A 22008-nucleotide genomic window follows, 5' to 3' on the forward strand; every position below is an offset into this window, starting at 1 on the left:
GTGCAGGTATGTGTAAGCTATACACATGTGTCTAGGCATATTGGTGTGTGTGCAGGTATGTATGTATATATAAATATATATATATGTCTAGGTATGTGGTTTTGTATATGTTTATGCAGGTATGGTGCATGTGAGCAAGTCTTGGGGTTAAAAGCATGTGCACATTATCAGCTCTGAACAGCGCCCTGAGATTTGAGTATCTTTTGCCATTCCATATCACACTGTCATACTTAAATAATGGTGCTATAACACTCTTTCAGGCTTCCCAGTAAAGACTCTGGAAACATAATGAAAGAAGAGCCACAGACCTCTCTCATGCCTGTTTTCTCACCCGTTGTCTTACACTGTACTTTAATCTAGCTTTCTCCAGAAGTGACGCTCTTAGAGTTTTCACTGTGGCTGTTCCTGTCTTAATGAATTATGGGTGTGGATTTTATAGTTTAAGGAGCAGTCATCTTGGGCCGTGAATCAAGAAGCACCTCTCATCCTCAGCCCTCTCCCCAGGAAGAGAAATGAGGTTAACAGCAGCCTCTCAAATGACATGCCTCATTTAAAAAAAAAAGCAGTGTCGCTGCTTTTTCTCCATATACACCTGGAGCTGAGGCCCACAGGGCTCTGCTCCAAATGTTCTTCTCCAGATTATAGATAGAAGTCTGATGTCCAGGCTAGAGGTCCAAGCAGAGACAGGCACTTGCCTGTCCTTAAGAGATGCTAAGCGCTCTCCGCAAGTCCTGCTAGGCTTGCAGAGGGCTGGGCTGAGAGCCTCTGAATTTAGAATCAATCAGGCCAGGAGGAGCGCCTGCCGTGGAAACCCACTGCCTACATGAGTTAAGGTTCTTGCTTGTGATGAAGGTTGGGGGAGTTTAGTGAAAGTCAATTTTAATGAAGGCCGCTTCTCTCTACGCGCTTACCTCCAGAAAATGTTCTGCCTGCTGCTCTCGATCCAATTTCCTTGAAGTCGTGGTAATCAGACCTGTGTAGAAATGAGAATATTTGACTTTTAAATATCTAGGGCAAGTATCTCATTGAATATGGCAAAAAAAAGTCCAGCTAGAAGAGAAGCAAAAAGTGATGGATAATGGCAACTCTCCAGTTCCCATGGAATTCTCAGACCTATTCTTAAAGCAAAGTCAAACATGATAAGACACTGTGGGAAACTATCTCAGTCTTACTTAGCACAGAAGAACCATTGCCATCTGGGAAGAATGCAAAAGCCCTCTAAGAAACATTGTTTTCCTAATGAAACAGCCCAAAGGCTCATTTTCCCAGGACTTCTTCTTCTGTTGGAGCCACATTAAAGGTTCTTAAGTTATTAATGGGTAGTTGACATTGATTAGATTCTTGCTCTGAGATAGTACTTTCTCATTTAATTTTATATGATTACATAAGTTTGAGTTATAGTTTTCAAGATGGTGACTTTTGCAATGGCAACTTGTACTCATAATTGTCCCAAATTTAGTGCTTCTCCCAACAAACATCTCACTGTAATTTTATCATTCTGTTTTATGTTTTCAGATCTTTATACTAAGACATCCCACAAGGAAGAATCTATATCTTCTTCCAATGTCTAAAAAGACAAAAGGAATGAAAAAGTAGACTTCTGAGGCCTCCTGGTTTATTGCACAAATTTGTCTTTTGCACAATTTATTATTCTTATTGTGAAATGGCAATTAGGAACCCAAATTTATTTTTCACTTTTCCATTATAATGACTCTGAAGAAAACATGAGCTGGGCTTTTCATCATGTGTGCCGACTAGTAAGGAAAGAGCAAAGAATAACTGCTCATGGAGAAGGTTTCTGGGGTCTACAGGGGAGCCTCGGGCTGCTGAGCTATAAATGGATGGGTGGAATGACATGGATTCAAGAGAAACAAGAGGCCACAGGAAATTAAATGACGCCTTGGTGACATCCAAAATAATATCCCATGTAGAGTAGCACAGCCACCTACAAGCTGGCACACTCCCTTTGCCCTGGCACTCCACAAGGGAACAAAACCAGTGCTTCAATTATACCAAGAACTCATTTGTGTGGCTCACTATAGATTTTTCTTCATTATTATTATTATTGTAAGTTGACTATAAAGATATATATTTAATGTGGTGCAAAGTGATATTATGATTCGTAAGTGACATAGGTAAGTTTACCAAATGAACTTACATATCAATCACATGAAGTACATATTTTATGGTGAGAACATTTGAAATGTACATTCTTAGCAAATTTGAAATGTACAACACACTATTATGAACTAGTTTTACCGACAGGTTTTTCCAATTTGACTCAGGTGTTGGCCCATCCAATATGCCACATGTCACCAGTATCCTCCTCTGTCATCGCTATAAGTCTTTTTGTTCCCAATTCTATGATTTTCCATTGGAAACATGATGGGATGGCTGTGCCATTTGCTTCCAGCACTGTTACCCATTTTGCTCCTTACGTAGAATAAAGGAGATGACCCTGACATTGTCTTTGGGTGTGCTGAGCTCTCTGATGCTTTAAGGTGGCCTTGCTCAATGCATGTTGAGCAGGACACTGCGACATTACTCCAGTAGTGTCCAAAGATAGGGTCAATGACTCCCTTTCCTCTTTACCATCACAATATGCCACGGGAGTTTAAAAATACAGATTCATCAATCCCCTTCATCTTTACTCTCCTGTGTCAGAACCTCTGGGAGGAGGACTGAGCTAGTCCTCAGATCTAAGAGCAAGGAGCTCTCCAATTCTACTCTTCTTTGCTGAATTCACTAACACTCTTCAATGACATCTCTCTGCTCAGCCACATCCAGACATTGCTGTAACCAGGAAAGACAGAAAAGAAGCTTAGCTCCTGGTTTTGCATTGGCTGAGGGTCTGTGTGGTCTAACACACAATCTTCAGGTCCAGACCATAGTGTCTAACAAGGTCACGGCTCTTTTCAAGTGAGGAGTAGCTGTTTTCACACAGTCAGAGAGGCTTTTGTCCAGTCCCCAGCCTTCTCAGGATGAGTCCTAAGTAAGGGGACACAATTGGAATGGGCTGTGCTTGCTCTAAGAAGGCTATAAATATATGGTGGTTGGAGGGGGTGGGGTTCTTCTCCCTATTGTACATCTGTGGCTCTTCTAGGCAGTAAAGAGGAGGTACCACTGACCTCTGCTCCCCTGAGAACCCTCATGTTGTCAGTATTCCACAACCTGGGCTCACTAAGCATGAACACCCAGGGGGCAACAGCCGGCTTTCTCTCCTGGCAATTCTTAGGGGAAGTCTTCAGGAAATTCACATAGTTTTATACGGCTCACAAGGGTCTTGGAGATCAGCCCCGTATCTCCCATCTGTGTCCTACACTGGTGTGTTTTATCAGCTCACAGAGGAGACAGGGTTCCCTAGGAACTTGAGACACTTGACTAAGCAGTGAGCTGGAACTGGGAAGCCAGTTACTGCTACTAGAAAGAGGTCAGAGAGAAGTCCTTGCATACCCCAGTACTCGGAGCTTCTGGCCCTGTGTGTTCACAGGCATAAGTAAAAGACAAGGAAGAAAGAGTTAAAAGGAGATATCATGTTAGAAATAGTCCCTGTTCCCCTCACTTTGGGAAACCAATTGGTTACTGAGCTACCACAGGCTACATCTGAGTGGAGGTTCTAGGTTATATCCATACATGGTCCTTGGTTGAATGTCAGTCTCAGAAAAGACCCTGTGCCCAGATATATTTGGTCCTTGTGGAGTTCCTATCCTTTCCCCATCAGACTAACTCCCCTTCTTTCTTATGATTCCCTGTACTCTGCCAAAGGTTTGGTCATGAGTCTTTGCTTTGAAAACACTGCTAGTTAGAGTCTTTCAGCTGCGCTCAGTAGACTCCTGTCATACGTTCAATGCACATCCCATCTGTCTTTTTAAACGAGGATTCAATGACTGGCTCTTTGGTCTCCCCACCCCCGAAGGGAGGAGCAGTCTTGTTAGGCCACAGAGGAGGGCTTTGCAGCCAGTCCTGAAGATACCTGATAAAACAGGATCAGATGAATAGGGAGGAGGTCCCCCGTATCAGTGGACTTGGAAAGGGGCACGGTGGAGATGAGGGAGGGAGGGAGGGACTGGGAGGGAATGAGGGATCGGGACACGGCTGGGATACAGAGTTAATAAAATGTAACTGATAAAAAAAATAAAAAAAATTGGCTTGCTTCCATGTATGTGGACCTATCTGCATTGCCCCCGTGGCACGCCTGGGTTGGCTACCCAGAGGCTATTTAAGCTGTGGGCTGGCTTTCCCCGGGGTTCGAGGATTGTTCAATGTTCCTGAATAAACTGCATTGAAAAAAAAAAGAAAATGCTTTCCTGTTACAGAAATTTCTACATATAAGTGGATGCTATATCAAGTTTATTAAGTTTTGTTTTTTAAGCATCTTCTATTTTTCTCTAGTTTTACAAACTAATCTTTGATAAGGTGTATTTGAACCTACTTTCATGCTTTTGTGTGTCAATTTCTCCAGTATTTCAATTATATTTTGATTTATATATACCAAAAAAAAAAAGGAGATATCGTTAGACAAGCAAACTAGTGAAAGTCTATTGATAGGTACATGGTTTCTCTTGAGAGTAATAAGAGTTACTTATGATTAAGGTGATGTTTGTATACTTTGTACTGCACTCTGAACATTACTGAATGACTTACTTTATATGAGCAGATGTTGTTTTGTCTAAGTATGTATGTATAAAGTGATCAAAATATGTGGAAAATCACAAACTGCCTTTCAGGTCTTAACAACTCTCATTTTTGTAATGTGAAGATACATGAAATGAATGAATGAATGAGCTTAGCAATCAGACATGAGTTGGAGTTTTTGAATGAACAGAGTTGTCAGGTTTGTCTATGGGAATCTGGAACCAAGAAATGATGAACTTTTAGGCAGGTGATGCTAGAGCAATAATTCATGATTATTTACACTGAAAATCAACACTTGTTAACTGGCCGATTCCAAAAAAAAAAAAAAAAAAAAAAAAAAAAAAACAACCCATAAAATGTAAAGTTTACTTCATAGAGAGCTCCCTGTTTGGGATGAGCAGCAAGACCTCAAATGCATGGCTGTTTTCTACAGTTAGGAAAACATTTAGAGAATTGCCATTCAGAGTCCAGAGGGATTCCTTAGAAAGAAGAGCTTCGTTTACATGGTGGTGTTGTACATAAATGCATATAGCCTTAAAATGGAGCAAAGGACAAAACAGAAAGAGATTCCTCTTTAACCACACTGACTCACCCATGTGGTAAGGAATCCCGCTCTGCAACTTGTGAGAGAGAGAGAAAGAGTGGACATCACCCATGGAGCTGTAGACACACGGGGCACCTATACTTGGAGACTTAAGTGATGAAATCCAGTTTCAAAAACAACCCAGGGGCCCTCTTTGGAGTGTGATTGGGCTATAAAAATAAACACACAATTTGATATGACTTCATATGCAAACTTCTAATTAGGAGAAAGACACCAGCCCTAAGCGTATGACATTTAGTAAGTTAGTGAACAGGAGGCAGGATACAATCAAACTCTCTGAGAAGCAGACTGAAAATTGCGGCTGTCTGATCAAAAGGACTGAAGATACTCTAAGTAGCAGTGGTCACAAGGATGACACTTAGGAAATGTCTTCTTTCCCCTGGGTTTTTCTTCTTGTGGGCGTCTGGGTCACAGCTGTGTAACTAACAAGGCATTCGCATTTACTTTATGTGCTACTCGAAAGAACGCAGGTCTTGGCTGGTTCAGCATAATTCTCCCAGAAGGCAGAAGGCTGGGCTTGCTATAAAACATCTAACTAGAGTTAGTGCTGCTCTTAGTGTTTTCTGTGTTTCATACCTAATTTCCTATGTCCATGGCCAGCGCTCTGCTGAACTCTCCCTCCTTCTTGCAGACAGTCTGGTCCACATATTACTTTTCCCAAGCAACCTTTCTAGATCTTTCCTCCAACACTCAGCTACAGGGAGCTCATTTATTCTCTGGGTCCCCCTTGAGACCACAGCTCAAGAAGCTGGAGGCTTAAGCTAGTTCTCACCACCCATGTGCCCAGGTCATGTTTGTTGAAGAATTTTTTTTTTTCCTAACAGCAAAGGGACAATGAACGGCCATTATTCTTCTGATTCTCTTGATGCTTAGTAAAGGAATTGCAGGATGTAGTAAGAGAAAGTTGTTTACAGGAGGAATGAGGGTGAAATGGAACAGACTTCCAGAATACTTGGTGGTGTTTATCTTATTCAATGTGGCCTCAATGTACAGCAATTGAAGCATACAACGGCCTCTTAAATTCTCTTAAATTTAAAACCATTGCTTAATTATTTCCCTTCCTCTGTTCCTTCCTCCCAATCTCTCTCTTTATCTCCCTCTTTCTATTCCATCCTCCCTCCTTAGCATTAAACTCAAGGTTTCAACCTTTGCCAAGAGCAGGTTTGTCTTTTACCTCATGCCCATGGATTCTGGGACCCCTCCACATTTCTCTACATCCTGATTTCTACCTAATTTATTGGGAAACGTTGGGGAGTAATCATATAGGAATGGCTACTGCATAGCAAATATCAGGTACTCTCCTAAAAAGTTCACATACATGACCCTGCAGAATCTCACAGTAAATCAGATACTGTGTAACCTAAGTATGGGTGTCTAAATGCTCGTATATGAGCACTTGTGTGTCCGTATGTGTTGCGTAGAAGTCGGTGCTGAGAATTTTTCTCTATTGCTCTCTAACATCATTTTTGAGACAAGACCTCTCTGTAGGCATTGGGTGTTAGACTGGCTGGCTGGTGAGCTCCAGGGTCCCCCTGTCTCTACCTCTCCAGCACTGGCATCACAGGCACATGCTGCACCCCATCTTTTTTTTTTCAATGCAGTTTATTCAGGAACCTTGAACAATCATCTGACCCTGGGGAAAGCCAGCCCACAGCTTAAATAGCCTGGTGTAATTGATGAAAAATTAAAAAAAAAAGGGAAAAAAATAATTTAAGAACCTTAAATGACTTTCAAAAGTGGAGGAAAACATGGAGTTAGTCAATTTACATGGAGCACGTCTCGTCCCTGGGGGCAATGGTCTCCTGAACCTACTCAGACCTCGGACACCACCACTGCTAGTTCTAGAACTGTTGCAGGATGTTCCAACGAGGGGGGGTTAAGGCTTCTCATAATATTTCCTATAAGCACCCCATCTTTTTATGTGGATGCTTAAGATTCAAGTTCAGCTCCTCATGCTTGAGCACAAAGCATTTTATCTACTGAAACATCTCCTCACTCACGGTTCTACTTTTTAAACAGAACTAATACTTGTTTTCACTTCAAGTTTTTTTTTTTTTTTTCGTCTTCTGAAACTCCAGAAAAGGAAGCTAAACTACAATGATGGTTAATCTCCATTGTCCACTCTACTTGATTTAGAGTCACCTTGGAGACATACCTCAGGATATGATTGTGAGAGTGTTTCTAGAAAGCCTAGGGGAGGGAATATCTAGATCTGGAGGAACTATTACATGGGCTGGGCTCCCTGACTGAATAAAAGGGGACAAAGGAGAACATTTCTTGACTGCACACACAATAGGACCAGCTCACACTCCCATTGGTATGCCTTAACCACCATGACAGACTGTTTCCCCTTACACTATGAGACCCTCCTAACCTTCCTCATTTGAGTTGCCGTTGTCAGACATTTTATCACAGCAATGAAGAAATAACTCATTCTAAAAAATGCTACTTTGAAGTGAGATTGTCGTTGTGATAATCTGACTACCCTTCATGCTGGTAACAGATTGGGCTTGTGCACATCATATTGGTTTTGCAGACATGCAAAATTCAAATATTACAGTGTCATAGAGGCTTACATGAAGGGTCCAGAGAATTATTGAGGCCAGGCATAGTACGGCAGGGGCAGATATCCTGTAGAGAAGCCCTGAAAGGCTGCTACATGAAGTTGCACATGTGATGCCTGATGGAGGTGCTGGGCATCCCATGATTGTGGAATCAAGAGTAGTTAGCGTGTGTTCCAGAGACAAGAGACGTGGAGGCGTAGGGCTGCCAAACCTGCCCTATGATGCCACCAAGAGTCCCAGCGCTGCTGGGGTTCATACTTGCCCTGTCTGGTTTCAGCCTTGCTTTGGCTCTTTCTTTCTATGCCCTCAACTCCCTCTTAGAATGGGAATTTTGATTTGTTCTATTATATATTGGAAGTATTCAATTTGAATTTTATTTTACATAGCCCAACAGTTTAAGATAATATCTTGAGTCCCAGAAGAGACATTGGGATTGAAGCTTTGGGGCAATATTTGAACTGTTAAGCCTTAGAGTAATCTTAGAGATCAACTAAATGCATTCTTTTTATTATAAAATGCCTATGAGCTTGGGGCGTGACCTAATGGAGAAAGCTTTTTTCTTTCATGTTAGATGCTTAGGGGTCAGGTTGATAAAAGATAGACTTGGGATGGTTTATCTTCATTGTCAACTTGACTAGATTTAGAATTACCTGCGAGACACACCTCTAATGTTTCTCTGAGAGTGTTGTCAGAGAGTTTAAGTGAGGGGAGAGCCAGCCTGAAAGTGGGTGGGCCTTCCCATGGGCCACAGTCCTGAACTAGATAAAACAAATAAAGGAGAAGTTGAGATGAGCACCAGTGTTGAACCCTGACCCCACCTCTCTGCTTTCTGGCTACGGATTCACTGTGACAAGCCACTTCATGCTTCTGCACTGGGATTTCCTTGCTATCATGATGAATGAACCAACTCTGAAAAGAGGTAGTGAGTCAGCTCTCAGTGACAAGAAATGCAGAATTCTGTTCTTTTCTGTTTGTTTGCTTATTCCTCAAATTAAACACTGACACACAGATTTCCCCATAGGAGGAATAATGGCCTTTAAAGTATAGGTTCATGGTTTTCGTGGGAAGCCTTACACTTTGATGATTGTCACCTCTCTTGTCCCTTCTAGAAGATTTTAACTTAGAGAATTTTTTTTCCTTCCTCAGCTTTTAGTCCTCACAGGAAAGCTGAAGCGCCACCTGTATTATTTTCATATGGATATAAGACAATGTGTTGAACTTGGAAAGAAATAAAATGGACACAGAGGAAATGTAAACTTCAGGCTTAATGGTAAAATTAAACAAAGTATTAAGACTGTATTAAAAAAAAAACTGGGCTGGAGAGGTGGCTCAGAGGTTAAAAGCACTCACAGTTCTGGCAGACGACCCAGGTTTGGTTCACAGCATCCACATGGAAGCTCACAATCTCCTGTAACTTTAGTTCTTGGAGATCTGATACTTCCTCTGGCCTCCATGGGCCCCAGGCATGCATGTGTTACACAGACATATATGCAGTACTTGTTCTAACTAAGAAGTTTTATTCAATTCTAACTTAGATTTGAATATGTATTAGAACAAATATATATATATGTATATATATCTTAGATTTGATATGTGTGTATGTTATTTCTTATAAAGACTTCTTACAAAGAAAAGAATAAGCAGAAAGGATAGGAACTACAACATTGGGTGTGAAGTGGTTAAAAGGGATTGTGGAAACTGGCCCCATTTAACATGCTTCTTAAGTAAGAGCTGCCTCATCAGGCGTGAAGATCTCGAGTTGCTCCACTGAGCACACAAGCACTGCTATTAAATTTTCTTAAGAAAATTTGACAGGGGCACCAATAGAGCGTAAGCCTGCAACACGTGCATTTCTTTATAAATAGTAATTTACAGGATGCTAATAGAAGCTTTAAAACTCTACTAGTGAGAGTGTTTTAAACAGAAGCATGGAGACACTGTGGCACAAGCATGGTTCACAGCGGCTGGCTCTGTAACAGATACGCTTCATTTTCTGGCTGTGCAAGCCAGTGGATTGGCATTTTGCAAGTCTGCCTTAGCAGCAGAGAAGTCTCAGTGAGTGCTCCTCTCTGCCAGAGAGAGACGCTTTCCCATTTGGATTGAGGATTCTGTAGCTCCCGTGTACAAAGGGGGAAATGCAAGCTTTTGAAAAAAAAAATAGGTGTGCAAACAAGCCTTCCACTTTCCTCCTATGCCTAGTTGACAGAGAGAGAGAAGTGGCAGAGAGAAGGAGCATTCTGAGGCTCAGACAAGCCCCTTCTCATCACTGTCCCAGTAGATGGCTGAAGGGCATCTGGGTCAAGGTGACTCACTGTCAGAGTAAATGATAGGGTGGCACCGGCCAGTGAAGAAGTAATGGTGATAATGCTGAAGAGGAAGGGCTTTTCTAAATTCTTCCTCTGGAGACTTCTATCCCATAGCTGGTGTTTCTGCCTTGCGGCCAGGCCATACGCACACACACCTGTGAACATGTGCACATACATGATCAGGCGTGTTTTTCCAGGATGCCTAGATATTTTCCAGGCCAGTCAATGTTCTTACAGTTCAGCATCTTCCTCATCACACAGAACCCGTAGGCTCTGCTCTCGGAATCCGCTTAGGTCGAGGAGGCATTTATGCACCTGGAAATATCCCTAGGCTGTTTTGCTATGCTTAGAATGGTTATTGGATTTCTTCAGAGGAATTAAGCTGCAGATGGCAAGCCTGTATTAAGGATGTCGTGGAAAACGATGCCATCCTTAGGTGCCATCAACACATCACTGGTGTGTGGACTCAGATGTGCAATATGGCACGCATCTCTTTTATCTTTCTGCCAAGCTATTTTTGCATAATTCCATATACTGTGTGATGAAAATAAAGTAGCAGAAATAGCTGGAAATCTAAATTCAGCTGAAGAGAAGGGCCCCAGGGACTATTTGGTATGGGAGGCACCAGGAGGTTTTGCTAGCAGTGCACCAAACATCAGCAAGCTGTGTGCTAGCTTCCCAGCTCAGACCCAGGCAGCTACATGCCGTTTGGTAAGCCCCCTCTAAGTTTTCGTAAAATGAAACTTATTAAATTAAGTAATCAGTTAAAAATTCTTGGCTTGTTTCCTGCCACATTCTAAATGCCTGAATGATATTATTATTCTTATCAACCAGAGTAGCCATGGGGCTATCCTCTGCATCCCACAGTCTAGCCTTGTTTTTCCCATCTTAAGACTCCCTCCTACTGTTTCAAATGTTAGTGTGACAAAAGTCAGCCTCTTTTTCTTTTTTTTTTTTTTCAGCCTGTTCTCTGATAGATAAAGAAGTTATGGCTTATAGTTTAAACGACTTACTCAAAAGCGTATTGGTAAGAACTTTTGGTGCCTGTCTGTTACATCCTCAGTGGTTAGTGTGTTACAGATTAGCCCTGAGTGTTACCTGGGGGAAGGTATACAGTGTGAGAAGTAGGAGCTCTTCTCTAGATTATTCCTGGGTTTTAAAGTCAGCTGTCAGCTGGAAGCACGTGAGAGAGAGAGAGAGAGAGAGAGAGAGAGAGAGAGAGAGAGAGAGTATCTAAAGACTGTATATTCTATTATAGAATGAATCCTAGGCCTGAGGTATCTCTGAAACATCCTGGGTAAAACCATTGTTCTGAGGCCAAGCCACTCTCCATAGTGGGTATATTCATGGTGATGGGGGTTATGATAATTAAGCTGTGGCTTATCTGAATGGTTTGGTTTCCCCATTATGAACCACACTTATAATATAGGAGAACTGAAAGGCCCATAATTAGTTGCACAAAGTCTACTGAACGCTGTCACCTGAATTCTGCAGAAGTCTGTTCCAAACCCCCCAGCAAAGGCCCATACTAAGATGTTGTGAGCCCTGACTTTGAGCTGACACATGTTTCCACCTGTCTTACTATGACTCATCTCTGCGACATAATAACTTCATTCTGGAGTTTTTGTTTTCTTTCTTGGTTGTAGAGTTCACCCAGCCTTGCTCCGAGTGGCCCAGTGGATCCCCCTAGCAGAGGTTCACAGATCATCTCCTGGTGATGGTCTTTCTCCAGAACATAGGCACAACAGGGAGACATCAGTAATACAACACCAAGGCACATTTGGCATCATAGGACCAAGAGCCCAGTGAGAAAGATGGACACACACTGGAAACACTTCAGCACAATGTGTGAGTCAACACATAGTCGAGGCAAATCAGGATGCCCCGAGGGAAGGCCGCAGATGGACTACTCTGTTGAAGAGGTAAAGGGGAGTAAGTTGCATTTATACCTGAACATTAGTGGTTGGTAAGATTTAGGGAGACACTGGAAAGGTTAACATTCCAAGTCAGTCTGAGGTGAGAGACAGAAGCTTGAAGAAAGAGGTGAAACAGGGTTCAAACACTGGCTCTGCAGCCTCTTGGATATATGAAAAGAAGGCTGCTGGGTACTCTGACTCCAGCCTTGTCATTTGAACTTGGAGGTAGTACACGGGCTTAGTTATGAGGCACACAGACGATGACCTGGAGCTCCAAGGAGCTGCAGGGAAAGCACACAGGAGCTGGCAAGAGGGCTCAGGTGGTAAAGTCCTTTGCCACCAAGCTGATGACCTGAGTTTGACCTCCCAGAACCCAGGTGGCAGACAAAGAACTGACTCTTACAAAGCTGCCCTCCAATCACTACTTATATACCACGGTATGTGCAAATCTGCATTCAACACACCCTCATACACACATGCACACTGAGTATTTTAATACTGAGAAAAGTAAAGCAGATAAGGCATCTACAAAGGGAAGTGCATCTGCTTTCCTGCAAAGGCCATGACTTCATTCTTCTTTAACATTGACAAAAATAATCCATTGTGCATATAAACCATGTTTGCCTTATCCATTCCTTTTGGACCACTTATTGGCTGTGTAACAGCTACTGTGAGCAGTGCTACAAGATAATAATAATAATAATGTGTAAGTGTCTCTCCGATATGTTGACCTAAAGCAAGAGAGCCCATTCTATGAAGAGAATTAAGCCAGGCTTAGAAGGAATTAGCATACGCTTTTTATTTATTTATTTATTTTTGCTTCTGTTTCCTGGAGTTTGTACAGAGACATAAAGTTACCATGTATTATACATGACAGGAAAGTAGCTGTTAAATTGTATGGAGAAACAGAAGAGACTATGGGTGGTAACGTGGATGGGAGGATATGCTTACCATACATTTTTAAGTATCAAAAACTTAAAAATAATTTTAAAAAAACTTAAGAAAAACAGTGTGTATCTTCCTTAGGTTAAAAACCTTAAGAGCACAGGGCGCTTTTTCTCATTACCCCGAGAAGGAATCCTTATTATCTCGGATTGGTCACTCTCACAATGTCTGCAAATTAGTAACCATACATCCAAGAGATGAAGATTCCTCCTGTTTGTTCAAAAGATCACGGAACATTCTTTAATGCACTCCAGAGGTGTGAAAACAGACACTGCACTCCCCTAAGAAATTATTTCACTGGAAATAATTTGTTCCCACATCTGTTTCCATGTGACAGCTAAAATCAAGAGGATGGATAAAGTGCAAATTACTCTGTGAATGTGTAAAGTCTTGAAAATGCATGTGTGCTTTGAAGACACACAATTCTTAGAGATAATTTATATTCTATAAATTATACAAGACCTCTTAGAAATGTTGTCAAATCAAGTTAAGAAATGCTACTTTTTATGGAAAGCTTTGCGTGTTATCAGAAACCTGTTAGAAATTAATAAAAAAAAAGCAGAAAAGGAAAAGAGAAAAGGCATGTATTTTACAGTTGATTTTCACACAATCCAAGCGTTTGCCTTAAATTCATACATGAAATGTACAATCTCACTCTTTTCTGTGCCACCTGTCTGATAATCTATGATAGCTCCATGGTTGGTAGGAGTTTACCTTTCTGTCATCTAGGCAAATTAACAGGAAAGAAGAGTCTCAGGAGACTATTTTATGGCTTCAAGACAAACAATTTGTGAGGCAATTTAATTTTAACAACCGCCATTTTGATGTTCTAATTGCAAATGGCCTATGTAACTGGTTGTTAGCATTTGTCCAACAGGTCTTCTGCGTCACAACATGGTGCTAACAGCAGTAACTGTGTGTTAAAAACAGGAAAGCCACACTTCCTGAAATACTCTGGAATCGGCACTGTCTTCCCTGTAACCTTTAAAACTGTACTGCATTATTTGTTATGTTTGTGTTGGGGTGCGCCTCTCATTCTGACTACGTGAACGTCAAGGGTTCTTGCAGGCCTTAGCTCTCCCTTTACTGTGTGGGTCCTGGGGATGAGACACAAGTGGTCACCCTGTCCTACTCAGCCATTTCACTGGCCTAGGAGTCACACTTCCCACTGCTCTAATGTCCTCCTTAATGAGATTCTGAACCACTGTTATTTCACTGTTGGTCTATTTTTTGGGGGGAGGGAGTATAATTCTTTGTAAGAATTATGAAATTCGTGCACCATCAATTATCAACATAGAGAATGTGAGAGTCTTTATAAATGTTGTGAGCTCCAGTTTTTCCCTCTGAAATAACAATGGCTTTAGAGGTAGCAAATAACCTTTCCCACTAGGGGTGACACATAAAAGTTTCTTCCTACATGAAACAAACTGGAAAGTAACATTATCTATAGCACCCTAGAAAAGCCATGTCAATCCAGACAAGGAGAGCTATATCCTCTTGCGTAGAAAATGCTGTAAGCAACCCCATTATACACTTGTTTCTGTAGTAGCCTGTGACTTCCCCAGGTCAGCCCTGATCAGCTCCACCATATTTTGAAACAAGATCTCTCACTGGTCTGGAACTCTGTCAGGCTAGGTTAGCTGGCTGTGATCTCAGGGATCTTCTAGCCTCTGGCTACACAGCACTGGGGTGGTAAGAATGCTACCATGACAGGTTTTATTAAGGTAGATTTGGGGACATGAACTTGGAGCTTTCTGGGAGTGGGTCGAGTGCTTATTGATTGAGCCGTGTCCTCAGCCCCATAGGAAAAATTGTATAATATGTTTATAGGCACACATGGGTAAGTTACACATGCTCTGTGCTGTTTGGAGCAGGTAACGGTCCAAATTGCGGGACTATTCACTCGGCATTGAAACCACGGCTTTTAAAAATGTCATGTCTTCTGTGGAGCTTCCAGACAGACTCTGTGCTGTGATAATCACTGTTTTGGGCTTTCGATGTGAAATGTTACAGGCTCACAAAGAGCTGTGTTGTTTGTGTCCCACTCCAGAGTCGGCAGTCTGCTCAGCTAATTGAGGTTAATGGGGGGAAGTGGCAGATTGCCAGTGCTCCTGACTTTCTAATATGTGTTTATTTCTCTTTTGCTTTTACTTTTTGTTTAAACTAAATTATGTTATTTGTCCAAGAACATGTCACATATGAGCAGAGATTATTAGCCTGTCAATCACAGAATTCAGCCTATATTTCGCTTCCCAAAATATAAGAAGATATCAGCTTCAGGTTATGACTTCCAAAATGTCTTTGAGTTAGTCAGGACTGTTCTACAGATTGTGTCAACCATGTCTTATCTATCGGGTGAGCTAGCTGGTATTTGAGAATTGTCAATCAAGTCAGAGAATGGCTGTAAGAAATGGAAAAGCTGGGGAAGACATGGAGACAAGCAGCCACTGACTCAATGGGTCTGGGCTAGGAGGGTGTAAAGAGAGCCAGAGTCCTGAGATGGCCACAGCACCTTTCTCCAGATACTGTTTCTCTCATACTTACCTGCAAAACAGGCCTCTACCTGTCATCTACTCTAACTCTCATGCCCAAGATGCTATTTCTGTGGACCCCTAAGCTGGTGGTCTCAGGTGGTGACCCAATGACTCACTTTTTGGTTCTCTTGTGTGGGTTGCAGAAAATTTTCAACTTTTTGTTGTGTTTCAGGTATGAGGGCAGTGTCACAGACTCTGGTAAATGTCAAGTCAGGGATAATAGCAGATAGTGGCCCAACTGAGCAACCAAGTTCAGGCTGTTCTATCTTTTCTTCCTAATTGCTGTTATAATGAGACAGACCCCACTTTCTGGTTTGTGGTTTAGCTGAGCAGAGATTACAAGTGCAAAATCTTTCTTCACCTTCAGCAGCTCCACATTCTTTTCATGAGATTTATACTGGGTAGCCACACAATGTGAACATCAACTACATGAGAAGGCTTGTCACCCAGACTGAAGACGCCTTTACCTTCTTTGCTCACACTCTTGGAGATCCAGTCTCTTCTGTGCACAGAGCCCGAGGGGGAATTCTTTTTGTTAAATTTTTATTTTTTATCTTAATTACAGTTTATTCACTTTGTATCCCAGCTGTAGCCCACTCATTCCTTCCCAATAACACCCTCCCTCCCTCATCTCCTCCCATGCCCTTCTCTAAGTCCACTGATAGATGAGGTCCTCCTCCCCTTCTTATCCTAACTTATCAGGTCTCATCAGGACTGGCTGCATTGTCCTTCTCTGTGGCCTGGTAAAGCTGCTCCCCCATGGAGGGGGTGGTCAATGAGCTAGCCACTGAGCTGATGTCAGAGACAGTCCTGAGGGTGAATTTTTAACCTGCCTACAACACTGAGCGCTGGTGCAGCGCTGCTGTGGCTGTCATTGGCAGACCATTTGCTGTATGTCCTAGAACTAGCTCCTGGTTTCATATTCATCTAACGAGACTACTTAGTGTTATTACAATTTTAATTCTTTTGACTCATCTTAGTGCCCTAGTACCAGAAAGACCTAGGCTCGAGGCTTGATCAATTAAGTTTGAAACCGTATCGGTAAGTTCTGTTTTATTAAGAAGTTGTTGGAAGATTTTTTCATTAGCAAATCAGCACAGAGGAACAGGTGAAGACAGGCTACTCTGGCTGCTTGGTTTTTCTTTTCTTTTTGGAGGACATCATGAGTTCTTACATGATTACTTACATGATTGGTTACTGTTCTGCATTACAGCCTATAACTGTACGGAAGTCACAGAGTCAGGGGACTGAGGTAACTAGTCAAGTCATATTCATACCAAGAGCTTTCTATTGTCCTCCACCATTCAGGATCCTTTGCCTGGGGGACGGTGCTCTGTAGAGGAGCCGGTTCTTCCTACATCAATAAATAATCAAGAGCATTCCTCACAGAGATGCATACAGGTCAGCCTGATCTAGACAATCATTCATTGAAACCCTCTTCCCAGGTGACCTTAGACTGTGTAGAGTTGACAATTAAAACTAACCATCACAGTTACGATGATAAGCCTAGCTCTGGCTTGGCATCTGTCTATTTGCCCTTTAAAATGTGCTTAGAGTAATAGAAAATGTTAGTGAATGCAGACAGAGCCATATGAAGAGACGTGAAGGTGCAAAAGGCAAGAGAGGTTAGTCAGGCTGCCATTAGGCAAGGAGGTGAAGCAGCTTTAGCTCTACTCTAATGGAGTAGACAAGGCACCGAGGTGAAGGGCCTGCAAAACTGTCCCATATTGTTCCAGGAGATCTAAGGATAAACTTTGAAATCATGTCTTGCATGCTTTTGAGAATGAATATTTGAAAATCAGTAGACTAAGAGGACATTAAAACTAAGCAACTGGTCCCAACCAAACCAAGCAAGTTCCTTCTTCCTCTCCATCCTCCTCTCAGACAGAAAGCACCTGTAGTGACTAGTCATCCTGATGTGCTAATGGCTGTCCTGAGTTTAGCAGTAAGAGTTCAGGTGTCAATCCAGTGTCAAGTCTTAAGCAAGCAGGGTTGGTCGACTGAGCTGAGCTGCTGTCCACAGCTGGGGGCTGAGCCTCTGAGATCCACTCATTAAACAGAAGATGTTCAGTGCTGCATCCTGGTGACAGTGGTTGAAAGTGTCCCTCGGCAGCCGCTTTGGTTTGCAACTGAGAAATCTGAGGCGCAGTGAGCGGCAGCAATTTGTACGATACTCAGCTCCACACAGGGACAGGTCTTGCTCAGGGTGCCCCAAAGTCGCTTTAGAACTTTTTTTTTTTGTCTTTACTTATGTACTTTCCCCTTTCCCAAATCTCTCCACAGCTTCTTCCCCAGGCAGATGACATCAAATGACATTTTCTGATTATTCCCTACTTGCATACGAGACTGCATTTATTTCCCCAAATAGTTCTCAATTCATGTCATTTAAGGACTAAATAAGACTGAGGCAGTCATCAGAGGAAAGGTGTGAGTTCCAGCCCAATCAGCTCACTTCCCAGAGGCCTTGAAGTTAGGTTAGTGACAGGGTTCTGAAATTCCACCATGTTGACTGACAGAAGCATCTTTATTCTTAAGACATGAGGACACAGGACTTTGCTTCTTTTAAATTCTGTCCTCTATCATTTCTATAAAATTACGTTGTCAATAAACCTAAATATCTGAAAATATATATGGTTTTCCATCTGAGTGCCTTGTTCCCATACTTTTACTTCTCATTCTTCCACTAACTACAAAGTGTGTTCAAAAAATAAAGACCTGCACTTGAGTTTTTGGCTCCTGGTGGCCCTGGGTCTCTTTCTCACTCCCTATTGCCCCTGTACTGCTTCACCAGGGCTGCCTGAATCTTCTTCCACTGTGGCCAGGCAAGACCTCTCCCTCCCTACTTCGGGGAAGTGATCAAAGAGCGGGCAACAGGGTCCATGCCAGAGACAGCTCCTGTTCTCCTTCCTAGGGCACCCACATGGAGACTGAACTGCTTATGCTCTGCATCTGAGTAGGGGTTCTAGGTCCTCTACATGTATGGTCCTTGGTTGGTGCATCAGTCTCTGCAGAGTTGGCACTGTTGGTCTTCTTATGGAGCTCTTATCTCCTCTGGGTCCTTCTGTTCCTTCAGTCTTCCTATTACTCTGCACTCTGCCCAAAGTTTGGCAGAGTCTCAGAATCTGCTTCGATCCTCTGCTGGGTGGAGTCTTTCAGAGGACATCTATGGTAGGCTCCCCTCCTCTTTCCTCTCTTCAACTGTTTCTGGAGTCTGTTCTATTTCCTTCTGAATGAGAATTGAGCATCCTAATCTTATTCCCATTAATCTTCTTCCCTTAAGACATTGTCTTTGATCTTCCCTTGGTCAGTGCCTACACAGCCATCTCAATGGCTAGCTTCTTCTTAATAATAATAATTTAAAAAAGATGTGTTCAAATGTCACTCTCCTCTCGTCACTACCCTGAATAGTCTGAGGCTCATTTTCTTTCTTCTGACTCTGTGGAATTAAAACTATTCTGTTGGTATACATGCAACTTACCCGTCATGAACCAGACATGCCCCTTGGAAGCATGTGCCATGAAAAACCTACACTGGGGAATGCCGCTAGTGGCTTGCACATGCTTAACCTGTAAGATCTGAAATGAATATCTAACACTGACTCTTTACAACCTTGGTGCCATAATGACTATGGCACATGCTGGAGCCTTGATAAATGACTGTTGGGTACATGAATGGGTGTCTGTGTGAAAAACCATAAACATTGCTGAAATCCTCCTGTCATTATGTTTAAATAATTTACATATATTTGTTTATTTAATTTGTTGCTCTTGACTCTACTACCTCATGTTCTAGATGGTATCAGAGAGGAAACCTGGACAATAGAATGGAGGAGTTGAGACTGTCCAGGTTTAGCTCCAAGACTAATGCTTCTCAGTTAAGTAACAGTGGGCAAAGGTCTCAACTTCTGATTCCAGCTTTTTCACCATGTAATGAGATTGCCCCTATCTGCCCCAAAACTACAGGGAGCATGGATGTAACACCATCTGCATCATGGCTACTATTCAGTGTAGCCCTTACTCTTCCCTGTATCTTGACCTTTCCTACTCTCATATTTCTACCCAGATAGACATGCAGGAGATCATATTATTAATGGACTTGAATTCAAAACATGTTCAGAAAACCTTACAACAAAGACATAGGGGTTTGAAGAAGCTAATTATCAGGAAAAAATACATAGGCCTCTGTGCCCACAGAAATGCTTTATGGCTAGCCCTCTGTGACCTGCGAACTCCAGGAAGATGAAGATGGATACATATTCTATGAGTACACAAAGCAAGTCAGCATAAGGGGTTAAACACCTAAAGTCTCTTTGTCCAATGATCTGAATTTAAGCCTGAGACTTCCTCAGTCTCTAGCTCTCATAATTGACGTAATGAGAACAACTCTCCGCTCCTCTGAGCAAAGCTGAATGTACTTCTTTCTGCTTCTATGTACTCTTCATCTTGTGTAAACAGGTTTGTATAATTGATTAGAAGTTTGTAGTTGATTATTATTATTTTTTTTTACTTTATTCTCCTTTTAGATAAAGAAATCTTGGCTTTGGGGAGTAAAGGTCTTAGAAGATGGTAATGGCTCTGGAGACCAAGGCCTCCTGGATGGATGCCTGTCCAGATGATATTACTACTGTAACAGCTTCATTCTTGATCCTCCATTGAGTCTTTAGCCTCTTGAAGCAGGACCCCACTTAGACTGCTGTTTGGGTCTCAGATGCTCATAACCCAGTTGTCTGTCTATTTTAGCTTTCTTTCCTTTGCATAGTGCTAACACCCAGTTATACATAAAACAGAAGTTTACAGGTTGGAGAAAAAGTTTTATTTTATAAAGAAAGCATTGATTTCTGCAACCAGAAAACAGCAATTAAAGTCTCACTCACTGATTCCATATTACCCCTGGCAGAATGGCTGTCATCAATAAGAAAGCAAACACAAAAATAGAATAGAGAAACAAACATCAAATGTTGGAAAGGGTGTGAGGAAAAGGAGACCCTTATACACTGCTGATGGGAGTTTACCTGGTAGGGCCCTATTTGACCTCCAGCATGGAGGTCCCTCATGAAAGTAAAAACAGAGCATTGGTGTGAGTCACTAATTCCACTCCTGTACACATTCTCAATGGATTCTGTGTCAGCACCACAGAGATATCTGTACGTGCTTATCACTGTACTACTCACAAAAGCCAAGATGTGCATAAACCCACATGTCCATCCATAGAAAAATGGATAAAGCAATTGTGGTACATATATACAATGGAGTTTCAGTCTGTTACAAGGAATGGAATAATCCTGTTTGCTACAGGATAGAATTGGAGAAGCTGGAGTTAGACAAACAAAATAGGACAGACTCAGAAAATGAACTATCAACTATTGTCCCTTATATGAAAAATCACCCCCACATAAAGCATGCACATAGGAACACAGGCACCACATACACACACACGTTTATGAGAGACATGACATTAGAAAGGAAACCATAAGAAAGGAAGAAGGTTTAAAGCAGGGGGAGGGAAGATGACAGAATCTAGTCTTTGCTTTCAGGTTTCAGCATAAAGATGTTACTTAAATGGCATGTGCATTAACTTCTCCATCATTCTGTAACAGGAGAGCCCTGCTTCAGTTAAGACCCACTTTTCACCTTACTGATTTAAAAACATCACTTACTTTTCATCTCATTTTGTTGATTCCTTGGACAAAAATGTATCAGAACTTGTGATGGTAACTATAGTCTTTGTAAACCACCATGGGTATTTTCTGCTTACTGGTTGATAAACACTCACTATTTCTGGGTTGGTGCTCTCCATCTGTGCGTACATGGCTCCCTCTCTGGCTGTTACCCACTGGCAGAATCTCATCAAGTGCTGTCCCTGTCAGTTGTCTAAGGATGAACACAGACAAGATCAGAGCCCCCAAGGGGCACTACACTCTACGACTTTCTACTAAGTAAAAAGAAGTAGTAATCACCCCTAATTATCCAATCAGTATAGCAGGGGATACCGATTTTCCTTCTGTGGCAAAACTTTTAAGCAAGAATATTGAGGGAAATGAATCTCGTGATTCACTCCTTTCAGAATGGTGTTTAGCAGAAAATACGATCAAGTGAAATTAAAGTTCAATTTGACCCAAATTCTTGCAAGATAAACACACCTCAAATGGAGGGTGATAGCAACCTTATTATTTAGAATTGGACAAACAACCCAAGGCAACATGATTACAACCTGGCAGCAGCAATGGCTTGCTTAGCAAGCTGCCTGAGCCTCTGCTGGGAACATTTAACACCACTTGTATTTTGAAATCACAGACTATATCTACAGGCAATAAAGACTGTTATCTCTCCGATTCACTGCAGTCACAAAAACACCCAGTTGGTTCAGCTATAACACATCTGCCCAGAGAAATATTTACTTTTGGAACCTCCTGGGTATGCTTTAAATTTCTCCTAATTGCTACCCACTGTGTTCTAAGTTTAAGTGCTACTGGGATGGACTTCGGGTCTTTCAATGCTGAGAAGT

General features: G+C 42.0%; 1 protein-coding gene across 7 annotated transcripts in view; it reads right to left on the reverse strand.

Moving 5' to 3' along the window:
• Positions 1–22008, reverse strand: part of Fat3 (FAT atypical cadherin 3) — a 594038-nt gene that overhangs the window by 164327 nt on the left and 407703 nt on the right. For all 7 annotated transcript variants that reach the window (XM_060369782.1, XM_060369760.1, XM_060369771.1 and 4 more), the window contains one exon: positions 912–973. In XM_060369782.1, coding sequence (XP_060225765.1) covers positions 912–973 — 62 coding nt within the window. The remainder of the gene's footprint in view (positions 1–911; positions 974–22008) is intronic.

This window comes from Meriones unguiculatus, chromosome 1 (genome assembly GCF_030254825.1).
Source record: "Meriones unguiculatus strain TT.TT164.6M chromosome 1, Bangor_MerUng_6.1, whole genome shotgun sequence".
NCBI lineage: Eukaryota > Metazoa > Chordata > Mammalia > Rodentia > Muridae > Meriones > Meriones unguiculatus.